General features: G+C 41.9%; 2 protein-coding genes and 1 long non-coding RNA gene across 4 annotated transcripts in view; 2 read left to right on the forward strand and 1 right to left on the reverse strand.

The window, feature by feature from the left end:
• Positions 1-115: 115 nt before the first annotated feature.
• Positions 116-2,411, forward strand: LOC306837835. Its single transcript, XR_013780998.1, has 4 exons — positions 116-228; positions 1,134-1,317; positions 1,672-1,775; positions 2,282-2,411. It is a non-coding gene; the product is annotated as an uncharacterized lncRNA (long non-coding RNA).
• Positions 2,256-26,889, reverse strand: part of vat1 (vesicle amine transport 1) — an 89,292-nt gene continuing 64,658 nt past the window's right edge. For both annotated transcript variants that reach the window (XM_079365652.1, XM_079365651.1), the window contains 5 exons: positions 19,130-19,300; positions 17,333-17,422; positions 15,725-15,966; positions 6,318-12,172; positions 2,256-2,585 (listed from right to left, as the gene is read on the reverse strand). In XM_079365652.1, the coding sequence (XP_079221778.1) occupies positions 11,897-12,172; positions 15,725-15,966; positions 17,333-17,422; positions 19,130-19,300 (779 nt within the window). In that variant the 3' untranslated portion in view covers positions 2,256-2,585; positions 6,318-11,896. The remainder of the gene's footprint in view (positions 2,586-6,317; positions 12,173-15,724; positions 15,967-17,332; positions 17,423-19,129; positions 19,301-26,889) is intronic.
• LOC306837831 (uncharacterized protein) lies at positions 2,592-6,731 on the forward strand. Its single transcript, XM_079365650.1, has 3 exons — positions 2,592-4,996; positions 5,460-5,668; positions 6,293-6,731. Exons 1-3 carry the CDS (start codon positions 2,939-2,941, stop codon positions 6,384-6,386), a joined length of 2,361 nt encoding a protein of 786 aa, XP_079221776.1. The 5' UTR covers positions 2,592-2,938; the 3' UTR covers positions 6,387-6,731.

Genomic DNA, 26,889 nt, shown 5'->3' on the forward strand with positions numbered 1-26,889 from the left:
GACCTTTTAGACCTAAACCGCAGGTGAAATAATTGATGTCTTGTCAAAAGCTTGCTTTATTCACAAGGTGATTGGTGTGCAATGTTATACCATGGGACTGCGCTTGGTCGCCCCCTTGCGAAGGTCTGATAAATAACACACATTTTGTACTTTCACTTTCCCCCCTCGGCTTGGAAAGTGTGACGGTCTTTGCACGATCGTGACAAAACGCCCAGAAACAGTAGTAAGGTCGGTAATTATTAAGAATCTTTATTTCATCTGAGATGTTTTATGACATGTAGTTATAGAGGAGATAGGTCGATTGTCAGCATTCTGATTGTCAGTTTAGACTTGACAGATTTTTTTTCACTTCCTTGTCACTGAGCTCTGCAGTACGTATACTAGTTTACACATTGGAGAAACCTACATTCAAATCAATGTTTTTCACTTTCATCGCAATATGCGTGCAAATTAGAACAGATGAGAATTCATCAACCTTGTAACATTGCAAATAGACGACCTAAGTGTGTTGTGCTAGATGTAACATCCAGCTCTAAGAACACATCTTTTATGGCATTTTATCGTTTGTCAATAAGCCAAACTACAGATAGAAATCCGGAAGAAGGCCGGGGATGGGGAACTTCATAATCCGCCACATTTCGTTGTGTGACGAAGAACAATATTGTTCACACATATTCATACTGTTTGGATTTATTTAAAAAACTATTTTGTTCTTCAATAACACTAAACCAATAAATCAGTGTGCCTTTAAGACTAAATGGTGATGTCTTCTCGTAATCTTAACCTCGATGTTATACTTTAAAATGTTTTGATAATAATTTCGACCAAAAAAAAAAAGCTCCTAATGGTCAGATATTGAGTTATGTTGGTGTTATGTCTTAGTAACCCCTACAGGTGGTGTTAAATCATCAAATATGTCTCCCCTCCTTTTTGCAAGGGTGGGGTCTCTGAAGGGTTGCCTTGAACTTAAACATTGAAAGCTTGCTGGAGGGGTGCTGTGATTTGTCTATTTGCTTTTGTTATATTAATATTGATACTACAGTTCTGTCAACAATTGTACACTTTTTAGCTGTGTAATGCAGTTGCTGTTGATTTGTTTTTATTCACAGCTGTGGTTGTGTGTCTCCCAGCAGATGGCAGAGCGAGGCAGGACTGTGAGGGTGAGTGGTCTGCCTGCTGACATTAAGGACAACAGGCTGAAAGACAAGCTATTAATCTACTTCCTGAGAAGAAGGAATGGAGGAGGGGAAATAGAGTCTGTCACCATTGTCAAGACATTGCACGTCTGTGCCCTTATCACCTTTGAGGACAGTGCAGGTCAGTAGAGTTGGTGTGTGTCCCTGTCTTTGCATAATGAAATAAATTAAGTTTTTAAATAAATATCTTTATGACTATAATACAGAGACAATTCAATTATTATTTAGTGAATATTTAAACACGTCTCAAAAAACAGCAGTGACAGGTGCTTCTTGAACATTTATTCTTCAAAATTGAGCTTCAATAATTTTTAAAAGTAGTGTCAACATTTTCATTGTATTGAATGTCACCATTGATTTGCATTCAGATGGAATGCTGGCATGCAAGTCAATGTAGTAGCCATTGGTGAAAGAGCTTAGTCAGGATTTCTCCCAGACAAAGATTGATTTCCCTCTGGTTAACCTTCGTACACAGTGGCACAGAGAGTTGTTCAACAAAACCAGCACATTCTCGAGGTGGATGGAAAGACGCATAAAATCCATGTAACTGAGCACCAAGAAAGCCTGGATCCTGAAAAGGTAATATTTGTCTAGAATAGGGGGAGACCTATTTACACCCTGGCTGAATATCTGTGCCTTTTTTTTGGCATATGGCTTATTATCTGCATTAGCGTTTTATTTACAGATCGCTGAAAGGATTAGTTAATGAATAAGTGCGCTACTTTGGCTACACTGCTGGAGTGTCTCTCCCTCACTCACCACACTTTGTCAGCTGTCCCACCCAAAACACCATCTGATTGGCTAGATGTCACATGTAATGTAAAACAAAGACTTGTGTTGGAGTTCGTATTATTCCAAATTATTGTACTTTTTCACTTTTATTTTTTTTTTTTTTTACTGTAAATGCATATCCGGCCCAAATATCAATAATCAGTCTCATGAACTACTAATAAGAGGTAGAGGTATCAGCCATGATTCTGAAAAACCGATATTGGTTGATCTCTAATCTAGAGTGCTCAAATATATCAACAAATGCACAGTAAAACTCAAATCTGTATGAACTTTTTCTCCTGGTTTATTCCTAGGTCATTCTGAGTTTATCAGCAACTGTCAACTATAGCCAGCTTCCCAGGGGAATGCTTGCATTGACAAGCCTTCACAAGAGCCACCCAGATATCCAGATAAACTACCATGCTGCTAAGGAATTGTGCACTTTGCATGGATCTTATTTCAAACTCCATGCTGCCTTGACACAACTGCTTAGCTGCCCTGGTGACCCTCGATCAGCAGGACCACAGGACCCAAGTCAGTTTGTAACAAGTGACTCCTGCCCAGTTTGGATGGCACATAACCCTAATACTCACGAGTCTGAAGATCAAAGCAGGAAACCTTGTGAAAAAAGGAAAAAGAGAGAGAAAGTTCATACAGTCATAGCCTCTAATGAACACAACTTAAGCTCGTACCAACACTTGACAGCTGGTGATTATGGCTGGGAAGATACCGGACAGACAGAGGGTGCAGCTCTGCAACTTCCTGAACATCCTACCACACCAGGGGAGGACTTCTCACTCATTGTGGATGCAGACTTGTTCCAATATTTACAGAGACATTGCCAAAGGGAATATCAGAAGATCCTCCGTCAGTACGGTGTGGATGTGGTTGATGTGACAAATCAGGGGTTGACAACACTGTTTTTGCAGATTGCAACAGGAGTGGGGGAATATGGTCAAGATCAGGAACGCATGAGGCTGGCAAAAGAGTCAATACTAAGACTCTACCAGGAGAATGAGACCAAGATCCGTCGAGCCCAGCTCCCTAAAAACATCCTGTCCCTAAACGGTGGACTGCAAAAGGCGATGGATAACTTAAGTGTCAGACTTCCCAAGCTGCTTCTTAATGAAGATGAGCTAAATATATACATCATCGGGAGCAGTGCTGATGTGTCTGAGGCCAAGCAGTTTCTTCTCCTAGACCACAGAGAAGAGAAAGAGGAGTTAACTAGTGTTCTTAGATATCCTTTAAATGATCCAGGTACACCATCTCATGCTGATGTGCAGATCCCCCCCTTTACTTCTTCTTCCAGTGTAGATTTAGTTGATGATCCAATGGATCAGCTGCTGAGGTCAGAGGAGGATGAGAGGAGAGACGAAGGAGCCAGAAGGTATAAGCTAGCAGCTCGATTTAGGGATTCAGGACTAGCTACGTTAGGCAGTCGGCCAACTGACTTCGGCATAAGAGGGCTCTCGTCTCCCAGAAGACAAGCACACATACGGCCGATGTTGGGGCATGATGTTTTATCCGAAACAGCAGGTATTCCAGGTGGAGGAGCACAAGCCCAGAACACTGGAGGGGACATCTTGTTCAGGAGTGGAGATGCTTTAACGGACTCTGTGCGGGACAAAACGTCCTTGAACTCGCATTTAACTGACACTCGACCCAAGAGTTTTACAGCCCCACTTAGCACCGCACAGTTTAGTTTGTCAGAAAGTTCTACACGTCCACCTGCTGGCTCTGGATCCAACCTAAGGCGATCCAGTAGTTTCTCCGGATTGCCACAGCAGAAGGCTCAAATTATAGGACAGAAGAGTCAGGAAGACTCGGCTGGCCCCAGAGCAAGATCATCTAGCTTTAGTAATCGAAACGGCAGGGACAAGAAAGAAGTCTATACTGCAGAGATTACAGTTCGCTTAGTGATGTGGCAGCACATACAAGAAGCCTACTGTACCCGAGTGTCCGACCTCACCTCTGATGTTCAGATGAAAGAGAGGGACTCAAAGGATGATACTGACGTGATCGTCACCTTAAAAGGGGCAAACTGGTCCACAGTAAGTTCATGTCAGCAAGGTTTGCAGAAGCTGATTGATTCTGTAAGTGTGGACTTCATTCTGCAGGAGTTGAAATTGTCAGAGCTGGGTATTACGGACAAAGCTAATGAGAATCTGCAGGCTTGTTGTGCTGAGGTGCGTAGTCAGTTCAAGAAAGTAACCATCCAGGTTTTAAAAACCAGTTTGTTTCTCCTTGGTCCCAAAAAGTTGTGTTCTCAGGTAGGTTCTTCACTGCGGGAGGTATTTTCTGGGGCTTTAGCTCCTAATGCTGAACGTCATGACTTCAGCAGCGCCTCTGCTCGCAATTCGAATCAGTATCCGTCTTTTCAAATGAATGAGGGCAAGGTTGCTAATCTTCAGGGCTACAGTCAACCACAAGTAATGCTAGAGAGCCCAACAAGTGCAGTTGATGGTGCAGTTAGTCAAGAAAGGAGAACAGACCAGAGAAGTGACTTCCAAGAGACTGAGCTTATAAATGAGTCTGTCACTAAACCCTCTGTGAAGAAGGACCCTGTCATTAGGGAGAAATTGAAGCTTGTAGGTACGGCGACAATAGAGGGACAGAATACAGGAAATGATAGTAGTGTGTGTCAAGTGAATGATGTAGTGACAAAAAGTAGTTCTGATAAAGACAAGAGAGAGAGAACACGTTTAACCCAAAGGGACAGTGTACAGCAAAGCCAAACGGAGATCCATGACACCCCACAGGAATCCGGGTCTGCTGTGGGAGGTCTGTGCATCTGTTTGTGTGGAGAGAGTGACAAGTTGATGACTCGAACAAAGTGTGGAGAAACCTTCTGCTCAAAGTGCCTGAACACAGTACATGCGCAGTGTAGAGTTTGCCAGGAGGCAGAGCAGACACCGTGGGGCATCCAGGGCAAAATGAAATCCTCCAGAATATACATCAGAGTTCCAGGTCACAACAAAGACTCTGCAATCAAGATCACTTACATCATTCCTGATGGTGTTCAAGGGGTAAGAGCTTTATTCTAAATATATTGTGTGTGATTTAGCTGATGCATGCCTTTCAATGCTGTGCCAATTCAGGTTTTTTTGTTGGAGGAAGTAAAAAATAATGATGGAAAAAAAACAGAGGCCACTTAAATAAAAAGTAGACAACAGTTTCATTTAATTGTCAATCCCAGTGAAATAGTATTATACACTTCCTTGACTTGTAGATAACTAATTAACTTTGTAGTAAAGCACGTGTGGTAACTTTAGATACCTCAAAGAGGCGGAGTAGGATTTGTAAGTGTTGGAAAATAAAACAAAAGATTTTAAAGATAAGAACAACCTACAAATTCTGCCCAGCTTTGTGTAGTCTGGCACAAGTTTTTTAGGCTAACTGTTGGGCTTAAATAAGTAGATTTAGATTTGAGGTTTTGCATGGTATTATCTAGAAAACACTTCACAACAGCGGTGTTTGCTTTGTTGTCAGGAGGGTCACCCTTCTCCAGGAAAACCCTTTAAAGGAGGACTGTTTGAAGCTTTCTTCCCCGACTGCGAGGAGACAAGGAGGCTGAAGCCCAGGCTGGAGAAAGCCTTTAAGAAAGGACTCATCTTCACAGTGACTGACAGACAAACAGGCGCCAAGGTCGAGTGGGACTGCATCCCACACAAGACCACCCTACAGGGAGGCAAATCAGGGTAAGTGGGCCACTGGGAATCTACCATTTCTTGCTGACGACATGCTCAGGGTGGAAGGCTAACAATGTTATAAATTCATATCGCTGTATTCCAGCTTGTGAATTGTATCAATGAATTGGATATTTTATAATATTATTGGTCCACTTCCAGATTAATTGAGCAACTGAAAACACAAGGAAGAGCACACAACACAAAAATCCAGGAACTCATCATCCCGATTTCAAGCAAAAAAAAAAATCATATTTGTTAACAAGCTAGCTACTGTTTGACAATATCTAATGTTAGCATTCAACCTCCTCATTGCTAAAAATGGATTATTAAAAAGATCAGATATTTTTAGGGGGTTTTAACATAACTTTTTCAATGTTGTTTTAGTTTGAAAACATCCAGATTTCTCTCTGGATTTTTACTGTTCATTTTCTTCACTTCTTGATTAGTCAAATTTTACATTTGTTGTCAGAATCCTAAAATTGGTATACAGACTTGCAACCTAGAAAAACAGCATTAAAACATTATTTTTCCTTCTGAGCAGTTTTCATATGATCAAAGCTGTAGCAGTTCTGTAGTATATAAAGCTATAGTCGATGTGTTGGAACTGAATATTCTTCTGATTGTTTGTGGCAGGAGTGGTTATCCAGATTCTACTTACTTGACTCGTCTGTCTAAGGTGTTGACCTCCAATGGGATCGAGGAGCTGACCTCCAGATCTTCAGAATAAAAACAACCTGAGCAGCATATTTTAAAGTGATGTTATGTGTTAAAATGTTGTTTTAAATAACAACCTTTTAAATCAGCTGTATGTGGCGATAAGATTGAACTAGGTTGTATTGCTTTGTTTGGGCAATTTTATGATGTCTGATGTATATATTTTCAGAGAAAGGTTTTTAAGCTTTCATTGTAGTTATTTCGGAGTTTTGCAGGTTTGGTTTTTGTGTGTGTTTAAAGAACAATTCAGATGAACGTTTTGTGCTGTGCTCTCAAGTGCAAAGGATGACCTAGATTAGGGAAGAGAAAATTCTTAGTAGAAGAGTGAAAGTAAGCGAAATAAATTACCTTTTTTATAGCCTCTGTTTGATTCTCTTTTGTTTGTGTTTGTTTTTGACTTTCAGGCTGGGTACAGATATAAAGAATCACATCTCCTAAAATTTTGTTATGCTTTTTTTATTAGTCCTGGAAAACATGTAAGGCATATGGTAACATTACACACTGAAGCGTTACAAGCTCTAGAGGCCATGTGGACATCATGGCACCACGCAGTAAACCCAGAGTCAAGCACAGAAGCAGCATTAATTCAAAGGGTTTAAAAAACAAAGTGGGGACAAGAAGAGTGTTTGCAACCAGAAAAAAAAACAGAGAAAAGCTAGCTTAGAAATCAACCTGTTGGGTATGTATTTTAGAACATTTCCAGTTGTGACTGAACTTTAGCAGGACATGTGGAGAGATGGATGGGAAGAGAGTTTCTGAAGCATTCCCAGAGATAGGTCAAAGTGTATCATGACATTGCTGATGCTGTAGGTGAGGGAAATTGGTTACCACAGGGAGGCAGTGGATTGGCTTCAGTTGGCAACCTTATACGACTGGGAGGGCGTTTTCCTCCCTCACACCACACCACTATATGAATACTTAACAATTGTGGAAAGAGACAAAAAGCTGCACAGAAACAAATGGTATAATTTCATATTGACTAACCGTGCATTCAACTATTATACCACCCAGGTTGTTCTCTCAAAGCATCTCTGAAATGTTGCTGCATTGCAAAACATTGAATATGAAAACAAAAGGGAACAATAGCTGCAAGTAGATGGTGTTTGGGTTCTCAGTGTGGATGAGTGAACACAGTGGCTCTGTATTTGGAAATTAACCATGGACTCGGAATACTAAAACTTGCATCCAACATGGAAGGTGCGCAGGAAAAGTGGTGTTACAGCTTGTACAGTGAAAGAATGATGAGTGGGTTCTAACATGACGACAACTGCTGTTTGGAATGACCTGAGAAACCATATAAAACAAAGAAATTCACCTCAAAGCTGAACAGTATGTGGCTGTGTGGGACATCAGCTGTACAAGGCATGACAGACAGAAGAGGAGATATAGGAAAACACTAAACTCACTGTCATAGTGCATTCTTCTCACCTAAACCTATAAGTGTTATTAAAGTATCAAATCTAAAACTGCACATGTTCAGCTATTGTTTGTTGTTTCTTTTAAACACTGTTTCTCGTGTGCATCACTTTGAGTTGCTAGGTACTCTTGCATAAGTGTCTGGAATGACTAGGAAACCATTTACAGATGACTGAAATGATTCACTGCAGCTTTACCATAATAGAAGCACTCTAAAGCAGCTAGCCATCTGCCTCAGTGATTGAGCTCATCTCAAAGGCATCTTATAGCTCCAACGAATCAAGGGGGAATTTTTTTTTTTTTGTGAGAAAAAATAAAGATCATAATCTGTTTTCCACATGTGGATGAATACATGTGACTTCAAATTCCAGATGTCAAAGTAATGTTTGATTTGAATAAATGTGTATGGAGAAAGAGAGGAGGGTGACATAATAGGAGTTTTGGCCGGTTGCTCCAGGACTGAGACCGTTTCCCTGGCCAAGAGGCTCTGCAGATGCAGCACAGGAAAAGAGGAACATTTCGAATAATCCTTGAGTGACCTGAGATCAGCTGTAAACCAGAAATTTTGCATCTGGGGTAGGTCAGAGCTGAGCTGTGACCAGCCAATAAGTTGGGGGTTTCTACAGCTGCTTTACAGTATCGGCATCACTGCACAGCTGTGAAAACTTTTGCTCCCTCGCTCGCTGTACAAGCTGTTTGGAGAAAAAAAACTGAAAGAAAGAGAAGTCCACAGGGAGTACATAGATTTTTTTAATTGGAGCAATTTTGCAAGTATGAGTAAATTAAATGACTTCTGGTGGAGTTTTGCATCATGTCTATTTCAAAGTTTCCCTGTGATACTAATACTATGATTGTAAACACTTTTTGAGCATACTACCTGTTGCTGTCGACATGTTGAGAGCTGGTAAAATGCCTGGTGAAAACGACTGATATAAAGAGTGAGGATCCTCAGATTGAGGTTAGCTGCATGCAAGGAGAAAAGCACAGTGCATGCCTACGGATTAGCAAGACTGCGACAAATCAAAACTTCCAATTGTGTGAAACTTTTTATGTAAACTGCAGCAAAAAGTCCCTCTGCAGCCAGGAGCATTTGGGATGTTAATCTGGCACACTGGGCTACTTTGTGTTTTCAGTTTTTTTCAAGGTTGATGGAAACGCATCCAAAAACAGAATTGTACTGTTAATATTCAAAGCATTGACAGAGAAATATACACACAATTTGGCACACATGGTTCAGATCAACAAAAAAAATTACACTTAAAAGGAGTGCAGGTTGGCAGGTCCCCACATAAAGATCATGAGCTTTGAACTTTAAACCCTTGGATAACGAAACAAACAAACAAACTGAAATATAAAGGTAAAATCAAAATAATTATTAAGTGAAACATCTTCTTACTTTTTTTTTTTTTTTTTTTTACTGAAGCGTTTGTTTCTCACATGGCACTCGGAAACAGAAGCACCGTCCACAGGTTCACAAAGGGAGCCCAGCAGATTAGAACAGAACACTAACCAGAGGCTGACAGGACACAGTCACTCCCCACACCAGCGCAGCAGTCGCACTCCAGCCCGGGCTACTCCACTCCACTCCATGTTTTACCTCCAACCATCAAGAATGGACGCTTTGATTTTAGCTGCCACCCAGGAGAAGTTGGCTGAGCAGGGACATGAGTATGTGTGTATTTCGGTGTGAATGAGCGTAAAAGATGTGAAACCTGTGTCTTCAGAGAGCTTCTGCAGATACAATGAAAGGGCATGATGGGGAAAAGGCTGCAAACCTGGAGCACAATCAAAGCCTGTAGGGGACTGGAGTGCAACTGCCATGCTCGTAAGTGCATCAAGATCAGCGAGCAGAGTGCAAAATACTAATACGAACTGTCCTCTTAACACAGGCCTCTTTATCAGACAGGGGGATAGGTGGAGGAAGAAGGGAGGGAGCTGGAGTTGGAGCTACCCATTACTGTAGCGGGGTTGTGTGAGAGGAAGTAGGAGCAGGTGCTTTTTAAAACCTGACAGACGACCTGAGGACACACACATCTTCACACACAATGGCACACCATACACAGTACATGAGGGAGGCCACTCATGCTAACACAACAACTTTTTTTTCTGGGGGTGGGGCGGTTCCCCCCATTTTTTGTTTTGTTTTTTACAAAGTCACTAGTCACCATCTGAGTCTGAACTCTGCAACCGGGCTCACAGACAGGCAGAGGGGCTAGAGGATGGGTGGGCTGGGGGCAGGTAGGTGTTGTCAGATTTAAACCAAGGTTTCAAAGATGATATCCTCCTACTTGAAAGATTTCGAGTAAACTCACGGGACTTGTGTTGAAATATTGAGGAATATGTTAAAAAGACAGTACACTATTGAGAATAAAAGTCATACTGGCCTTTAGGGGGAGCTGTGCGCTGTTTAACCAACACACATTTTCAATACTGGCATTAAATTTGAGACCTTTTTAAACATACACTCTTACTCCTCCTCCTCATTTTGACTTCATAAATCCTTTATACTGTACATTTTGCACCCTTTGTTAAAAGACTAGATCTAACTCAGGGAGGCAGAAAAGGGAGACGCAGGGAGAGGGAATCAGAGAAGAAGGCCACAGTTCCTCCTCTGACGAGCCTGACGCCTGTTGCTATGCCGACCATAGAGAGGGAAATGGAAACAAGAGGACAAGCAAGGGGGGGGGCAAAGTATGGATGCCAGCTTGAATTGAATTCTCCTCTCTCTCAGGTCGGGGTGATCGACAGGCCTGTGGTCACCGTGAAAGGAGCAGAATGCCATGGAATGCCTCGAGGAGGATCATGGAGGATGGGGAGGAGATTTTTCACCTTCTAAACTTGCACATTTCAGACTCTCCACTGTCTCAGCATGACAGTGCCCCTTTCATCGCATTCAGAGAGTGTATGTTTGTGTGTGTGGCTTTTTTTTTTTTAACAGAAACAAATTCTCTCTTAATTGGCACCACACACTTCTTGCCAACAGTTGGTCAGCTAGAAAAATCTGTAACTAAGGGGAAGAAAGCTGAGCAATGATTTCAGCCTCCCTATTCAGTGCTGCACAGAAAGGCTCATTATGAGGGAAATTCATATTCAGGCAAGTGCAAAACTGCAGCCAGTGTACTGAAATTAGCTGGGAACGCATGCATTATGATGCTGTTTCCGAAGACTAGTGAAGCTAATGCAATATCAATGCAAAAAAAAAAAAAAGTTAAACCTGTAGGATTAACACTTATCTGAGCTAACATCATGATCATGATCAGAAACATGATGTAGATAACTCCAGGGGAGGCGGGAGATATCAGCCAATCACACGCATCTCTGACTCATCCTTTAGTGACATAACTGAGCTCTGGACACTAAAAGAGCAACGCGTGGGTGGGCGTGGTTCTTCATTTAGCCCCCACTATTTGTGCCTGTCTGTGGGTCCGGCTCAGTGGTGGTGTGGGTTGGTGTGTGGGTGGGAGTGGGAGATGGACTCAGCACAGTGAGGAAAAGGGAGGGAGAAAGAGGAGGTGGCAGGTGGAAGTCAGAGCAGAACAATTTAGCACAGTGGGAGTTAAGATGCAGAGGGGCAGGGTTAGGGCTGGAGCGAGAGCGAGGGATTACAGTTGGCAAAGAAATAGTAATTTAGGCCTTGTCCTTACCCACAATCCTCCAGGGCTCTCTAGTTCCCAATGGGTATAAATCGATTGAATTTGGGTCTGATTTTTCTTGCAATGCAGAGGGATGATAGGTCGGAGCTTGTGAGTGTTAAAAGTGATCATACATTTTCTTTTATTTCACAAAGGCAAGAAAACAGAAAGGGATGGGGAGAGGAGGGGATTGGGAAGCGCTGGGCTGGAGTGATTACTGCCATTGAGGACTCATGAAGGGAGGCGGTAGAGAAGGTGGAAGAGATGAAAAATCGACTGTGGCGTGATAATAAAGTAATCTACCTTTCTGACTCCCATCCTTGACTATCCTCCACCCACACCCTCCCATCCTCACCACCAGCCCCCACCCACACTCTCCCATCCTATCCCTTATTTACCCTAACCCCCCACACCACACCCTTCCTCCCAGAGAACAAACTCCCTGCTGGTCTGCTTGACTCTCCCTCCATCCCTCTCACTTCTCCTCCTTCTTGGCCTCCTCTTTCTTCTCTTCCTCCTTCTTGGGCTCCTCCTTCTTGGGCTCCTCCTTCTTCTTGTCGTCCTTCTTCTCCTCCTTCTTGCCATCGTCCTTCTTCTTGTCGTCTTTCTTCTTGTCCTCCTTCTTCTTGTCCTCTTTCTTGTCCTCCTTCTTGGGCTCCTCCTTCTTCTCCTCCTCCGGCATGGGCTCTGTGGTGAGGATCACTTTGCCGATGTTGTTCCTCTCCTGCATCTTCCTCATGGCATCTCCCACCTTCGAGGCGAAAAGGAAAGAGAAAGACGGTTACAGATGTCAAGAAGTATGAGTGAACAATTGAAAGAAAGGCAATGAAGATTTAAAAAACACCTGTTCATAGGTTAAAATAAAACAATGACTTTCTCCTTTACCAAAACACATCTGCAGATAAGCAACACTCACGTTGTGTGCCTTTAGTTTTGATGACACGGGCTGGGAACACATTTTACAGGCTCAAGAAATGTAACTTTAATATGCAGTATATGAGAAAATACATTTGGTTAAGATTGGACTTTGATAATCTATGAGGGGAAATGAAAATGTCGCAGCAGCAGCAACAAGCCCAAAAATAATAAACGGAAGGGATAATAAAGGAACACAACATGTTCTGTCTCTTTATTCAAATGTATTATGATTAAATACATTAAAACGCTGTGATTGTGACGAGCTCCTCAGTTAAATCGGGGCTCTTATATTCCTGCCTCTCTGTGTTCCCTTCAGTCCTGATTGTCCTCACCTGTGTCTTGTTGGTCTCACCTGTGTTTGATTAGTGTCTACTTAGTCTCTGTGTTTTTTTCCTCTCTGTGTCAGATTCTTGTTAGTTTTTGGATGTAGTCTTTGTCTCCTTGTGCTTCTGTGGTTTACCTCGTTTTCTCCTCCTTTAGTTTAAATAAATACACACATGTTTTTGTAGTTGGGTCCTCCTCCCTGTTTTCCACACCCATGACACAGCCAGGATGTCATTATGGCATAATGCGTTTTCTATAGATGCACCAAAGCTACATACAGAATGTGTGATTGGGCAATACTTCTCAAACTACAAATTAAAATCAACACACTTCACATACTGGAATCAAAACCCCTGCCCACATATTCAATTTTTAGAATATTTGTTTTTATGTAATAAGAGATTTACCGGTAGTTATTCAGAGAATATCATTTCCCAGAAGATAAAAATGACCATTAACGAAGATCTGATTGCACAACCAAAACTGTCATTTTCAGGGACAGAATAAAAGTGTTTGTCTTCAATGATGGATCGATCTCATCTCATTTACTTCCATCCGTGACATTACAAAGAGAGGAGACTCCATGCCAAACCAACCCCACCCTCTTCTTGACCACTGCGTTCTGTCCACCGTCTGCTCTTTCCTCCATCGTGCCCTCCCCACTTCTCTTCCCTCTGCGTGCTAGGCAGGCAGATCACCTAACGACCAATGCCACGGCAACAGGGCCATCTCCTAGCAACGTGAAGCCTGGCTAAAACGTGTCCCTGACGGCTCCAACACACGGGAAAGAGAGAGAGGGAGGCGGGGGGGGGGGGGGGGGGGGGGGGGTTTGAAGTGGAGGCGGGAGGAGGAGAGGAGTGGAGGGTACGAGGGGGAGCAACTGGTGGAGCCTGCCTCGCTGGAAGAATCATCTTCGACATCTGTGACAATCAGAAAGGGAAAGTGACGAGTCCACCTACATCCATCCTTCACTCTCTCAACCTCTCTCCCATTATCTTGGACTGGAGTGTGTGCTACTTGTGGACACAGACCAGACGATGATCCTCTTGGGCATCAGAGCAGATATGAAAAATGATGCATGGGGAAAACCACAGGATGGAGGGATGATGCTCGTTTCTATGCATCGACATTATCCCAGCATGTTTATTGATTATGGGAGCAGAAAATTGAGTTATAATGGAGGAAGGGCTGTGATGAATGGAGTCTGGACGTAGCATTTTAATTCACATAATTCCTCATTAATCTGGTTACTGAGAAACTGCTTTTTGTCTCTGTGTTTGAAAAATACACACTCATTACTTAACACCCTCAGATATACCTTCTTCTCTGTTTTTTCATCCATGTCTCTCTTTTTCATACGTCACAGCCCCTCCCTGAGACAGACGCACACACCGCCTAACGGATGTCACCATAGCAACAAGCGAGAAAAAGCAAAAAAGATACACTGTGCGGAGGGAGAAGAAGAGAATACAGGCAAGATGGAGAGAGGCTGAGAGGGACTCAATAACCTAAAGGCAGAAAGAAAAGACAGAAATATAAAGATCAGGCAGATGGACAGGCAGAGAAAGAGCGTCAGATGGAGGAGAGAGACAGCGGGTATTTCTTTCAGGCCAAAAAAAAAAACTGACAAGCTCCGACTTTGACAACAGAAGATGTCAGCCTGAGTCTCCCTCTTTCTCTCTATGTTTCTCACACTCTCTCTATTCAGATCTGTTTGTAGTGTGGATTTTGTCAGCAACAAGCTGACTCTGTCTGGCTGACTGACTGATGCTAGAGGAGACAGAAGAGGGTCTTGTGGACAAACTTTGCCTGATGACTGTCGAGCCACACCCTACTCCTGCAGATTGCGACACAAAGACCAAAGACACACACAAACACCCACCTGGCTTTCACATGTATACTTGGTGACAGGCTTATAAGCACAAGGCGTACAGTGCCCCTGTGTATATATACATACATACATACATACATATCTATATATATATATACATATACATACATACACATATATATACACATACATATATATACACATACATATATATATACACACACACACATATATATATATATATATATATATATATATATATATATATACATACATATATATACACACACACATATATGTATATATATGGCACATATACAGATAGATAGATAGATAGATAGATAGATAGATAGATAGATAGATAGATAGATAGATAGATAGATAGATAGATAGATAGATAGATAGATAGATAGATAGATAGATAGATAGATAGATAGATAGATAGATAGATAGATAGATAGATAGATAGATAGATAGATAGATAGATACCTTCATACTTTGCAAAATGGACAGAAAAGATTTTTTTTCTTCTTCAATGGGAGACCATATGGCAAGTGAAAATCGTGCCCTACAAGGGGCCTTTTTTGTTTCCATAGGAGCAGGTACACAACATGCAGCAGAGGGCATTACATTCAGGACCACTTTGTCAAAATGGATTCCTTGACGCAATTATTTACAGTATATTTGGTGGTATACTCTGAGGGATCTCCCTGCCCCTCCATGTGCCTACGTGGAAAGCATTCAGCAGGAACAGCACACATTCCTGCCCTTCCCGTTCATACAAGGAAAGTTATAAGGCAGAAAGATAAGCAGCAACCCCCCCCCCCCCAGAGAAGCATCAATGACAAGCATGACACTGATTAAGTCATAATACTATATAAAAGGAGGAGCGGAGGAGAAGGAAGCAGAAGACTAGAGCATTTTAAATAAGGTGGCATTAGAACTATTTGGCCAATAGGATGCTTTTAGCAGATCAGCTGACGCGAACTCTGCAACGATAATTGAGCGTGGCTCCGCCACCTGCTTGAACTAATGGGACGCCCTTTTTTGGGCATAAAAAACTTGATAACGGATACCTGAGCTGGGGCTATCCCTCATATGTTTAACATTAACAAAATTAGTTTTAAAAAGACTAAAAAAATATAGCGTTGTCAGGGAAAAATAACGCGCAATTATTCACAATATATTAGAAACATGCCAGGTAAAAAGGAACCTCAGTGAGGCACATACCTGCTCCAGGTGCCAGGTTGAGTCGATGTGGGGCTTTATCTTGCCCTCCTTGTACAGATCCAGGATGGTGTTCATGGCCTGGCTGATGAGGTCCATCTCTCCATCCAGGTAGCCCAGATGGAAGCCGCACACCGACTTGTTCCCCTGGATCAGACTGAGCGTGTGGATAGAGAACTGATGGTACCAGTTCTTGGCCACGGCCAGCAGGTTCTTCTTTTGGCCAGCAAGCATGTTAGCTGTACCTTGGGGAGAAGAAGAGTTTAAAAAAAACACCAAGGACCGGAGTTTGAGGTGTAAAAGAAAGAGTGTGTATAAAATTGAATGCATTTAGATTTTTGACAGTAAATTGGGAAGACAAACATGTTCTTTGGAAGCATTATTTTGGGTATCTTTATTTTTCCCCTCCTCCCTTTTATTGGCAGTTGACAAATTTAAAGGCTGGACTCATCTTTTAGGTGCATGTCAAACAAGATGTACTGTCAGGTTTTCATGTTCTTTCCTCTCACTTTACACATACATTCACACCCTCAACTACATATTTTGCCCTGAAAAACCTCTTTCACACTTTAGCCCCCACTGTCACTACATCCTCTTTCAATTTCATCCTTCTGTACTCACACTAGCTCTGTGTTTCTCTCTCAGGGGGACCAGGGGACACAAAGCACACTGTGAGAGAAGAGAGGAACCCGGCCTGCTACATTCAGACACATTCTAGGTTTCGTGTGGATAAAACGCCCATTGTTCTGGCGTGCATACTTCTGATAAACTGGAAGAGGAGCAGGCAGCACACAGGGACGAGGAGGGAGGGACAAGGCTGGGCAAAGAGGAGGGAGGGTTCAGTATTAGGGGAGAGGGTAAATGGGCGAGGGTGGGGGGCACCATACTGAGTGGTGGGTTTTTTGTACATCATGCAAAGGCAAGGCCCTGTTCTCTATGGATGCCGACCGCGCCCACTCTTGCATTCAGATTGGCATCGCAGCGAAGCGAGCGTAAAGACCTTCCCACGAATGACATGCAGCACACTGAGGACATGGACTTCTGCAGAGAGGTCATACAGCCCACAAGAAGCTTTATTTTGTGTACTGCTTTTATGTAATTCACAGTCCAACATTTATGTTGTCAAGAATGAATGAATTTAGCGCTATCTTTTTTATAACTGTCCAAAATGTCTGATATTTGGCCACTTTGTCTGAGGGGAATGTTGCCAAACTAATAAGGTAACTACAACATAAAAAACGCTGTCTCTTGTTCAGAGTGATAAGATTTATGCAGCTCTAAGAATCAAACAAAGGTGGAAAAAACAGAAAGGCTATGTTTAAAAAACATTAACTCATAAGCTAACCTTTCAGCATCCTATTGTGCTGAGCAATGCTGCCAAAAAGCATGACAAACCATGTTATTTTTTTAGGCCTTACATAAGAGGCTCTGGTTTAAATCTAAACAATCTTCAGAAGCTTAGTTGGAGAGGTTCATACAGCCTGCAAGGAGCAAGGTTTTTTGTTTTGTTTGGCTTTAGCTCATAAAAGTGTTTTTTAATCTGGAAATGTTATTGTTTATAACTCTTGCTTTTCTAAACTGTGGAGGGTTAGGATCATTGTATTTATTTACCATAGGTTATGAGCTTTCCCATAGGCTTCAGCAGGTTGTAGGCCTTATGGGTGTCTGATCCTCCGAGAGGGTCCAGGATAATGTCCATCCCTGAAACAAGAGAGAGAAGAAGGGAACGCTGGTTACAGGTCTGGATTTAGATGTAGCAGCCTGCCAAGTCTCCTCAGCAGCCCCCTCTGCATGCCGGAGTTCACTAGGAGTAGCAAGTGTAGCCAATTGTGCCATGTTTACACGAGGAGGAACCTGTGCATATGCCAAGAGCAGAGGAGTGAAATCAGTTCAGTTTTTTGTTTTCTCATTCTTGTCACTGATAAGACAGGAGGGATAGAACGTCTGTGTCATTGTTCATTCCTTTCCTGGGTGGAGGGAATAACAAACTGTCCTGGGGACGGATTGCAGTGTATGGAGACCTATCCATGAAGCTTTCTCTGCAGCTTATTAATGTCTGTCCATGCAGGCTCAGACTTAATGATGTTCTTTTGTGCCAGAGGGGACTCCTCAAATTGGGCTACCCCTCCTTGCTCCGTTAAACCCAGCTTCTATTGATCGCAGGAGGCTCACAGCAGGACTCTGCCATGACCGCAGCACAGAAGAATTGACAGAAAGTCAAAGACAAAGGGGAAAGGTAGTGAGCAGGGCTTTACATTGATCCAAGCTTCTTATTAGATACATTCTGTCCCAAGTGTCAGCTCCGGCTCTCGTCCTATCAGTCTCTGAAATGTCTGTCTAGCTCACTCCATGTCCAAAAGAACAGATAGGCCTATAAGATGGAGAGGGAACATGACATGAAACTTAAGCTTAAAAACAGTCTCTATCCTGCTCCACAGCAATAGGCAAAAGAAAAAAACATTGTTTCATCAAAAAGCAGCATTTTTGTGAGCCCAGGCACTAACTGTTTGGTGAATTGAGTTTGCCTGATGGGAAAAATGTCTTCCCACATTCTGTCAGTCTAGCAAATATGGCAGCTAACTCTACCGAGAATTGAGTTATGTGAGGGGAAAAAAGTATGAAGATATATCATCTTACTTTGTTCAACATTAATTAACAAAAGATGAAGTCAGACAGTGGTGATGGCCATTTTCCTCTAATGTCACAACAAGGGCTGGATCAGCTCAAAAGCTGTTATGATGTCATCCTGTCATGTTCCAAGTCTTTTAAACACAGTACATTGTTTTAACTAATGGGTTTCTGACGAGGGATCGTTTCAAAGAAGAAGAAGCCAAAGACTTTGTAAAACTAATTTCATAATCAATTAGCTTACGTTGGCTTCAACCACCCTGAAGCTAACGTTACTTTACAGTGAAAGAGCTACGCAATAGAAAAGGAAAACTATTATTTTGAAATGACAACGCACCTTTCGTACACATTAATTTAATCATCATCAAGTAAATCATCATATCATGTTTCACAATCAAACTGTAATGCTAGCTAGTCATAGGTTGAATGGATAGCAGCTATTGAGTTATTAAACACGTTTATTTTATTTTACAGATTATTTTGGAGTGATGTTGAAGTAAATGATCAGGGTGTGAATATGGTGAATTATCAAGAGCCATGTAGGGAACACATGAATACAATCATTATTATATTTCTTAAATAACAAGAAATTTCTTTTTTTTTTTTTTCTTTCTGAAATGTATTTCTTAAAAAAAAGGAAAAAAAAAATCATAACTGTGTAAATATTGCATTACTATGAATTACTGCAAATTAAAACTCGATATATATATATATATATATATATATATATATATATATTTTGTGTCATCACAGTTGTCCGGGGTCAGATGAGTTTCTCACCTTTGGGACTGATCTTGCGGACCTCCTCCACATAGTCCTTGGTGCGGTAGTCAATGGGATGCGTGACCCCGCCCTGGCTGATGGTCTCGTGCTTGCTGGCCGATGCCGTGCCAAAGACAGTCACATCCTTCACCGTCTTGCACATCTGAGTGGCAGCGATGCCTACTCCACCTGAAGAAAGACAGCATGGGTTGTTATTATACAAAACATGTTTGTGTATTCTTTGGCTAAGGGAGTCCAGCTTAATCAAACGTTTTTAATACAATGCTGTGAAACTTGGCTGAACAGAACTGTTGCTGAAGGCATCCAAGGTTTTTCATTCCACACATATTTTCTACGGCAGGTAAATGTGATTTGTATTATTTATTGTCCCAAACAAGGCAGTCAGTAACAGGTATTCAGTGTTCTGCTCCAGGGTATGCAAAAAGTGAATTAAACACAATCACATTACCCCATCTTGCCTTGGGAGAATAGATGTCCACACACAGATCCACAAATTCTGCAGAGAGTAACCATTGTAGCTCAAATGACACATCTAATTTTTTGGTTGCCTTATTCAAGAACTCTCTGAAATTCCTCAGGACAAAAAAAATGCAGTGGAGGAATCTGTTTTGTTGGGAAGAGAGACATACTATCTTATATTACAAAAACAAAGCTCCCTCTAACCATGCCAGCTGAAAACAACATTTGCAACATGGTCCGAAACAAAGTGTGGTAAGACTATGAGCTTCAGTGGATGTTTCACATATCTGTGTTTGTGTCCACGGTATTTGAAAGTGTGTACATAGTTGTGGCGAATACCTCAGCCAATGTTTGCGCAGGAAGCCAGAGCAAGGAGTAATAGGTTACTGATAAGCAGGGGCTTGTTTGAAATAGAAGCTGACTTGAGGACTTGAAATGAAAGGTTTCTATAAAGGTCATCTGAGCCTGACCAAGTAAAGAGAACATCTTATCTGCTCCTAGAGAACAAAGACACAGCTGCATTTACATCAACCTGCAATGACACAGGTGCAGTGACTGCACATATGTAAATTAAATGTATGATAAAATTGTTTGCATCGAAGGTCAAACCTAGTCAGAAAGGCAGCCATGCAGGGAGGAAGGCACACTGGATTAGATATCTGCAAAGGAGCCAAAGAAAAAAAAACAGACATTTTTGTATCTGGTACATTTCCTATCATGTCAAATCAAATATGATACTTCCTGTGCGCTCTTAAAACCCCCCCCCAAAAAAACAACAACCACAAAATGATGCCTTCCACATCATCTCTCACTGCCATCAGTCTCCAAAATGAACTTGAAAGTAATATTAGGATTAATTATTGCTGAAAGCTTCTGAGTTCTCAGTTAAAGAAAATCGTCACTTGAAGCAAAAAGAAGACGAAAACAAATAGAATAAAACCCTTTCACCTCCCTCAATATCAGCAAAATTTGGACTTTTGAAAGCTAGAGCAGGTCTGTGTGAGATGCTCTGCATACCTTCAATCCATGACACCAAGAGAGCACTGATGAGAAGAAAAACAGAATCAAGCCTGCACATTGCTGCTGGATTTGAGCATTGTTACAGCTGCGTTATAACAGCTCCATCTCTCCTTGTCCTCAGCGAGAAACCAAGTTTGTGTTGCCAAGGAAACCTGGGCCAAATTGCCGGCAATGACTGAGCAAAGGGAGCCATTTTGTTTCATTGACTGCTCTTCCTTGGGGCATAAAGAGATTCACACAGAACACGGTTTTACACTGTCATTGGTTTATTTGACAGACTGACTAATTTTAGGGGCAGTTTCAAGGCCAGACATCACATGTAGTTGAGCACCTGTTTAAGTGTGTCAGAATGGAAGATAAGAAGGCTGAGCAAACATTGACTATGTATTGTCTGAGTGCGGGGTTAAAAGCTGCTTTTGCTTAATGGCTATGCTTCGTAATAGCAGCACTTACTTACAGGTGTGAAATGTGCCCAAGAGGATGATGCATCCATAAACCCCTGTATACTTCCAGTCAGATGCTCCCATAATAATATTTAACCAATGCTGCTGTCATAAACACGGACACCCCTTCTGGTCCTGCTGCAATAAGTCAGTAGGCAAAGGGAACATCATTCAAACATCTTTTAATGTTTTTGTTAATGATTTTTCGAAAGAAAAAATAAGCAACGTTCTTGTCCTGATTGTTGTATAATCTGAGCTGTTCAGTGTGTGAAAATATATTTCCAGTCTTAAATGTGAGGTTTTCTTTTCGAGAGATTGTACCCGTTTTTTAATTCACCTGAGAACAAACTCCTGATCTCCCTTCATTAGCTTTGCCAACAACCACACAACCACACACGCACAGACTATCACTATTGCTATCAGCTAATCTCCACAAATAAGCACAGAGATGAAGATATTAAACTCTTTTTGACCCAGTGCATGGTTTCCTAGGTTTCCTGTATGTACAGTTTCTCCTCCTATATCTGCTTCTTTAGACTAAAGTCTTCTCTGCTGGTGGGTGTGGAGTGTGATTCAAAACAATCCACTAACACTTACTCATTGCTCACGGAAGAGAAAGTAGCTTGGGCAAATTCTATCAGCTAATAACATTTATTCTCCTTTAAATTCCTTTGAATTGCTGACACTTAGAAAATTGGACATTTCAAAGATCATCCACCTTTCTATCTTGTTTTTCACTCTGGAGCAACAGGACACACAGTGGTGTTTTGTCTTGCCTTGAATCCTTCCTTCACTTGCATTTTGGCACAAATTGGACTTGGCTTCCATAACGTGACTGTGAGGAGCGAAGAGGAATTTTCCCCAAAACACAGCGGATTCCAGAGTGACACTGAGGCCGCTGTTATTGCTCCACACCCAGGATTCAACAGCAGGGGTCAGCCAGGACACAGATTTTTTTCATGTATTTAAAGAAATGAGAATATGACAGATAACACGTCTGACTTATCCTGATTAAAATATTTCTCAATCAACTCACACATCTACATTGAATTGAGAGAAGTATGTTTCTTCTTCGGTATTATCTGGTCAAATAACAGACCAGACCAAAACGCCACAGAAATGACTTGTCCCTCGTCTCTAAGCTTTGCGTCGTTGTCTTGGAAGATTTCTCCTGAATTTGTTTCCACGTTTCCTCAAGGACTTTATGAACCTATCATTAGCCTGTGGTTGCAGCGGCAGACAAAGAATTCAACACAAATATGGACCCAAGCGTCTCTTTTTCACCCCAACTTCCAGGGGCTTCATTACAACACAAACAAAACAAAGCAAATTAAACCGTATGTGTTTTTATTGCAGCTCCACAGCAAAGTTCAGATCTAAGTCCTGGAACGTTGACGTGAGCTGTGGTTGCCAGTTTTTTAAATGAGTACTCCTCCTGAGGTATTACTCTGGATTATGTAACCTTGATGCTTTTTTTGGGATGACTGTGTGTGCACTATGGGCTTGGAGAGCACTTTCATGTGCTCTTTCTGATAGAAACTCTGATAGAGAAGCAGAGAGGAAGCCCATTTTTAGTTACTGGGTGAGTGAATTTAAAACAAAACATCCTCTGCCGACGTGTGAAGGTAGACCCTGTGATTTCCTGAGTAAGAATTTTCACACTGCAAACTAAACACAGCATGCAGAAATACACAACAGTTGCATCAAAACTGCTGCACATGCATAACATACATTTTTAGCATATATGCTAAAGTATATTTTATTGTATTTCTGGAGGTTCACATGCACACAAACAGGTGTTACACATACACCTGCAACTGTTTGTGGTTAGGGTGGGGGTAGGTGCTGGGGTCATTTGTCAACTGCTGCAGCAACAAAAGCACGAGCAAGCAATGTGATTGGTTGGTGGAGGATGGAGGTTGCCCTGGTTTCCCTCTCCTATCAGTGCAGTTGATCTGCCGCCGGCGATGCCAGGCGTGGGGAACACAGAGACGGTTCAACCACACAGCCCAGACTCCCGCTCAGTGGTCAGACTGAATTAACATTCTCTAAAGTAGGGTAAGACCTCCTGACAAGACAAACCCGGAAGACGACATGACAGGAAACCATTTTATGAAGGCTCCCAGGAACAATTGGTCTGCAAAAGCAAGACATTTAACTACACTCTAGCTAGGGCTTAAATAGCTTGGGTTTGTTAGCTGATGAAAAATGAATGAGCACAATAATCAAAAAGGGAATCCTGGGAGAAATATGTCACAGAAAAATCAATATCGTCTTCCTTATTGCTTGCATCATTAAACCCATAAAAAATAGATTTAAATTTTTTTTCTTGACCATCTATAATCAACTGAAAATCCACACTGGATTGTAGCTGTAACCGCTGCCAAAAGATCTTTGGATTTTTGATGTGAACTAAGGCTGAGGTTTTATCAGAAAACTTGACTTTCACATAAATGACATACAGGGGTCATCATCGCTACAAGAGTAAATAGTCCTCAAAGTAGTTTTAAAGTCAATGGTCATAGCTGAGAGCTATTACTGTAAATATTCCTGGAGAATCCCCGTATCAACATTGATCGTATTGTTAAAAGAAACTCACAACCTATAAAGTACTGAAACAACCAGAAGTAGAATTCGATCCACACTAACACAGATTCAACTGATCTCATTCTCTTCATTGACGTAGCAGCTGGAAGCCTCACATCAAATGTTTCTGAATAATCCTCAGTATGTCTTGATGTAACTTCATCCTTTTTATGTAAACTCCAGCAAGATGCAGCGGGAAAAGACACTGTAATTGTCTGGTGAGAAAAATCAACATTTTTGTTATAAGTCTTATTAAACATCACTGAGGATGTATGCACCTTACAGTGCTGTAAACGAAACATATTTTTAGATGCAATTAAACCACAAATTCTATTAGCATTGTTGCCAAAAGGTCACAAAGGCCTGCCACTCCTAGCCACATCTTGAGATGAATTGATGACAAAGGCTCCTGTAGCTCCATATAATTTATACTGTGCATTCCACACGTGCGACACAATGCGTGACACTTGACGCTGGCCTGCAGTCACAGGAGAAATCATTGGGGTGGACGTCATCATTGGAAGCAGCGGAGCTCCATATGTATGCAGGAATGTGTGGAGTGGGTGTGGTGGTGGGGGTACTTGCTCGGGTTCATAAACATTTGGACCAGTTCAGGGAGAGGTCAGAGGAAAGGATGTTGGCCCGGAGCACAGAGGAAGACCCACGAGATACATCCAAATGTCACCAAAAGCCCCCCACCCCCACCCCCCACCCCACCCAAGTCTCCTGCGTAAAACAGCGAGGAACGTGCGTACGATCCCCAATGACGAGGAGTGAGGGGAGGGATGTGGAGAGGTCAAACCAGAGAGAGCGTAGGTCTTCGAGGGCCAGGGAGGGGAGGAGAACGAGGAGAACGGAGGATGCAGATGTTCAGAGCGGCAGGGAAGGGAGGCACGATGGGAGGAAATACAACAAGCTATTGTTTGGAGAGAGAGGACAGGAGCGGAACCACGAGAGAGGCAGCTGAGGACTACTCACTTACAAACACTCAGACAGTCAGATACACAGACACGCACAACAAACATTGAGGCATGATTTAAGCTAACCCCAGTCAGCCCTTTTGCTATGGTCACTCTACTTTTGAAGGAGATCTCTTGATGAGTAAAGAGATTTTATCTGCAAAGAGGATACATTTACCCATCATGCCTCTGGAAAAGGGTGAAATGATTACGTTAAAACCCTGAAGCTTTTGGTGAAGTGATGCTTTGATCAGAAAAATGTAATACATAACATGGCTGCGCAAACACCGAGTCTATTGCGGCTACAAAGCTGATGATCTAATATGGCCATCAATTGAAATTACAGTGCTTTAAATCATGATTACTAAACAGTTTACCCTGTGACTGTCTGTCGTCTGCACCACTGATACTCCCACTCCTGAGATAAAAGGCTTACTATTTTATCTTCACAAAACATAAATTGATCCGGCAGGAATGCAGCGTTGTGGAGGCATGTCTAACTCCCAGCGTCTCTGCTGTTCAGTAGGATGTACGACTTCAAGTGCAATCGTCTTGTGAGTCCGTGTGTCCACGCTTTAATACTGCACGTGGTTATATGAAACGTTAACTGGGGCTGAGGGCGGAGTTGAAGAGTATTTTAATAAGAGTTTCACAATCTAAATGCAATAAATGCTCTGTTATGTGATGTGTTACTTAGAATAGTTTTGAACAAATTTATTAGACAACTTAAGTTCAAAGACAGAATTTTAGTGTTTGTGTATGTAGTGGTTTTACACATTATCATGATATACATTACAGTAAAAAAAAAAAAGACATGATGTGATGACATCTTGAAGTTAGAAGTTTTATCTGTAACTGAAAATAAACATTTCTAAAGATGGAATAAACTGATGCCTCATAGTGAAAGCATGTTTTAATGGTTAACATGACTAAATGATTCCACACAAATTGAGTAGATACATTTCAATACAATATTAGATCCATCAGTTTTTCCAGCCTTTCAATGCTGAACAATTTTACAAAAGCAATGAATCAATTGGATCTGTCTGCAATTACTTTTATAATGTAAAATAAAAAAAATATAAGACTTTAGACCAGGCACTGACATACATAGTCATAGCATCACTCTCTCTCGAGTCCTGGAAATGTCAGAGCAGACAATTTAATGTCTTTAACAAGCAATAATCAGAGACAGACACACAACACACACACTTAGCTTGCTAGCACTCAGGGGGAATGTGTACCCCCTCACTCTGGTAACACCTTTTCCACAAAATACTATCATCATGCTAATATGCTAATGCTAATATAAATAGCCTTCGGAGCCTCAGCAGAACAATGACTGATAATAATTTACACATGCAGAGAATGACCGAGTGCAGTGAGGCAGACTGTTGAGCAAACGTTTTTGTCAGAGCCTTGGTAATGTGCTTTAACAATCCTGATGTCCGGACAGCCGGCAAGCCAAGACTGGCAGCCCGCCGCCAGAAACCAGAGACGCCGCCTAGACCAAACCAGCAGGGGAAATTGTCTCTTACACCACACTTCCCCAGCATTCCTCCTATAGCACACATACTCTGCACGGAAAACAACATGTGTTACGTCAGCTGGATGATATGATGAATACAAACATTTGAGATTGCTCTGCAGACCACCAAACCCACAACTATGGGAATGTTAGCTGCCTTTTATCTCTGGGGAAGCTGCACATTTGAATTCTAATCTTACAACTTGTCCATTTTCTCTTGAAATGTTTGAGTGCTGAGGGATACATCCACCTGGACTAGCTGTTCCCTGGAGCTCTCAGTCATTTTTTTGTCTCCCAGAGAGAAAACAGGCTCAGGTTCCATTATGCTCTTACTTCACTTACACCCACACACTGTCCCAAATGGAGAGGGATTCCATTCTGTCTCCCTCAGCACGGAAAGAGTGGGAACGAGAGGAGAAGTGAAAGCTGCACACTGACAGATAGCGAGGGAGAAATGGCGAGAGAACACTTTCTTTTGGCTAATGCACTCCCCATGTTTTCCAGCTGGCCTGATTGTGAAAACATAGCAAAAATCGAATGCATCACGCCCAGAAACAGTTGCTTTTACTCCCTCCATCCACAGCTTTCTCCCACCCACTCACACTGACCTCTGACCACACAGTGCAGGTGGCAGGTGCGCAGTCCTAAAGGGCGAGTAAAACTACCGGGTAAGCTAATTTCTCACACTAATGAACTGTGGGACCTTCTGCTGTCATAATTAATTAATATATTAATTAAATATATATACATACATATACATAT

This window comes from Symphodus melops (genome assembly GCF_947650265.1).
Source record: "Symphodus melops genome assembly, chromosome: 17".
Lineage (NCBI taxonomy): Eukaryota > Metazoa > Chordata > Actinopteri > Labriformes > Labridae > Symphodus > Symphodus melops.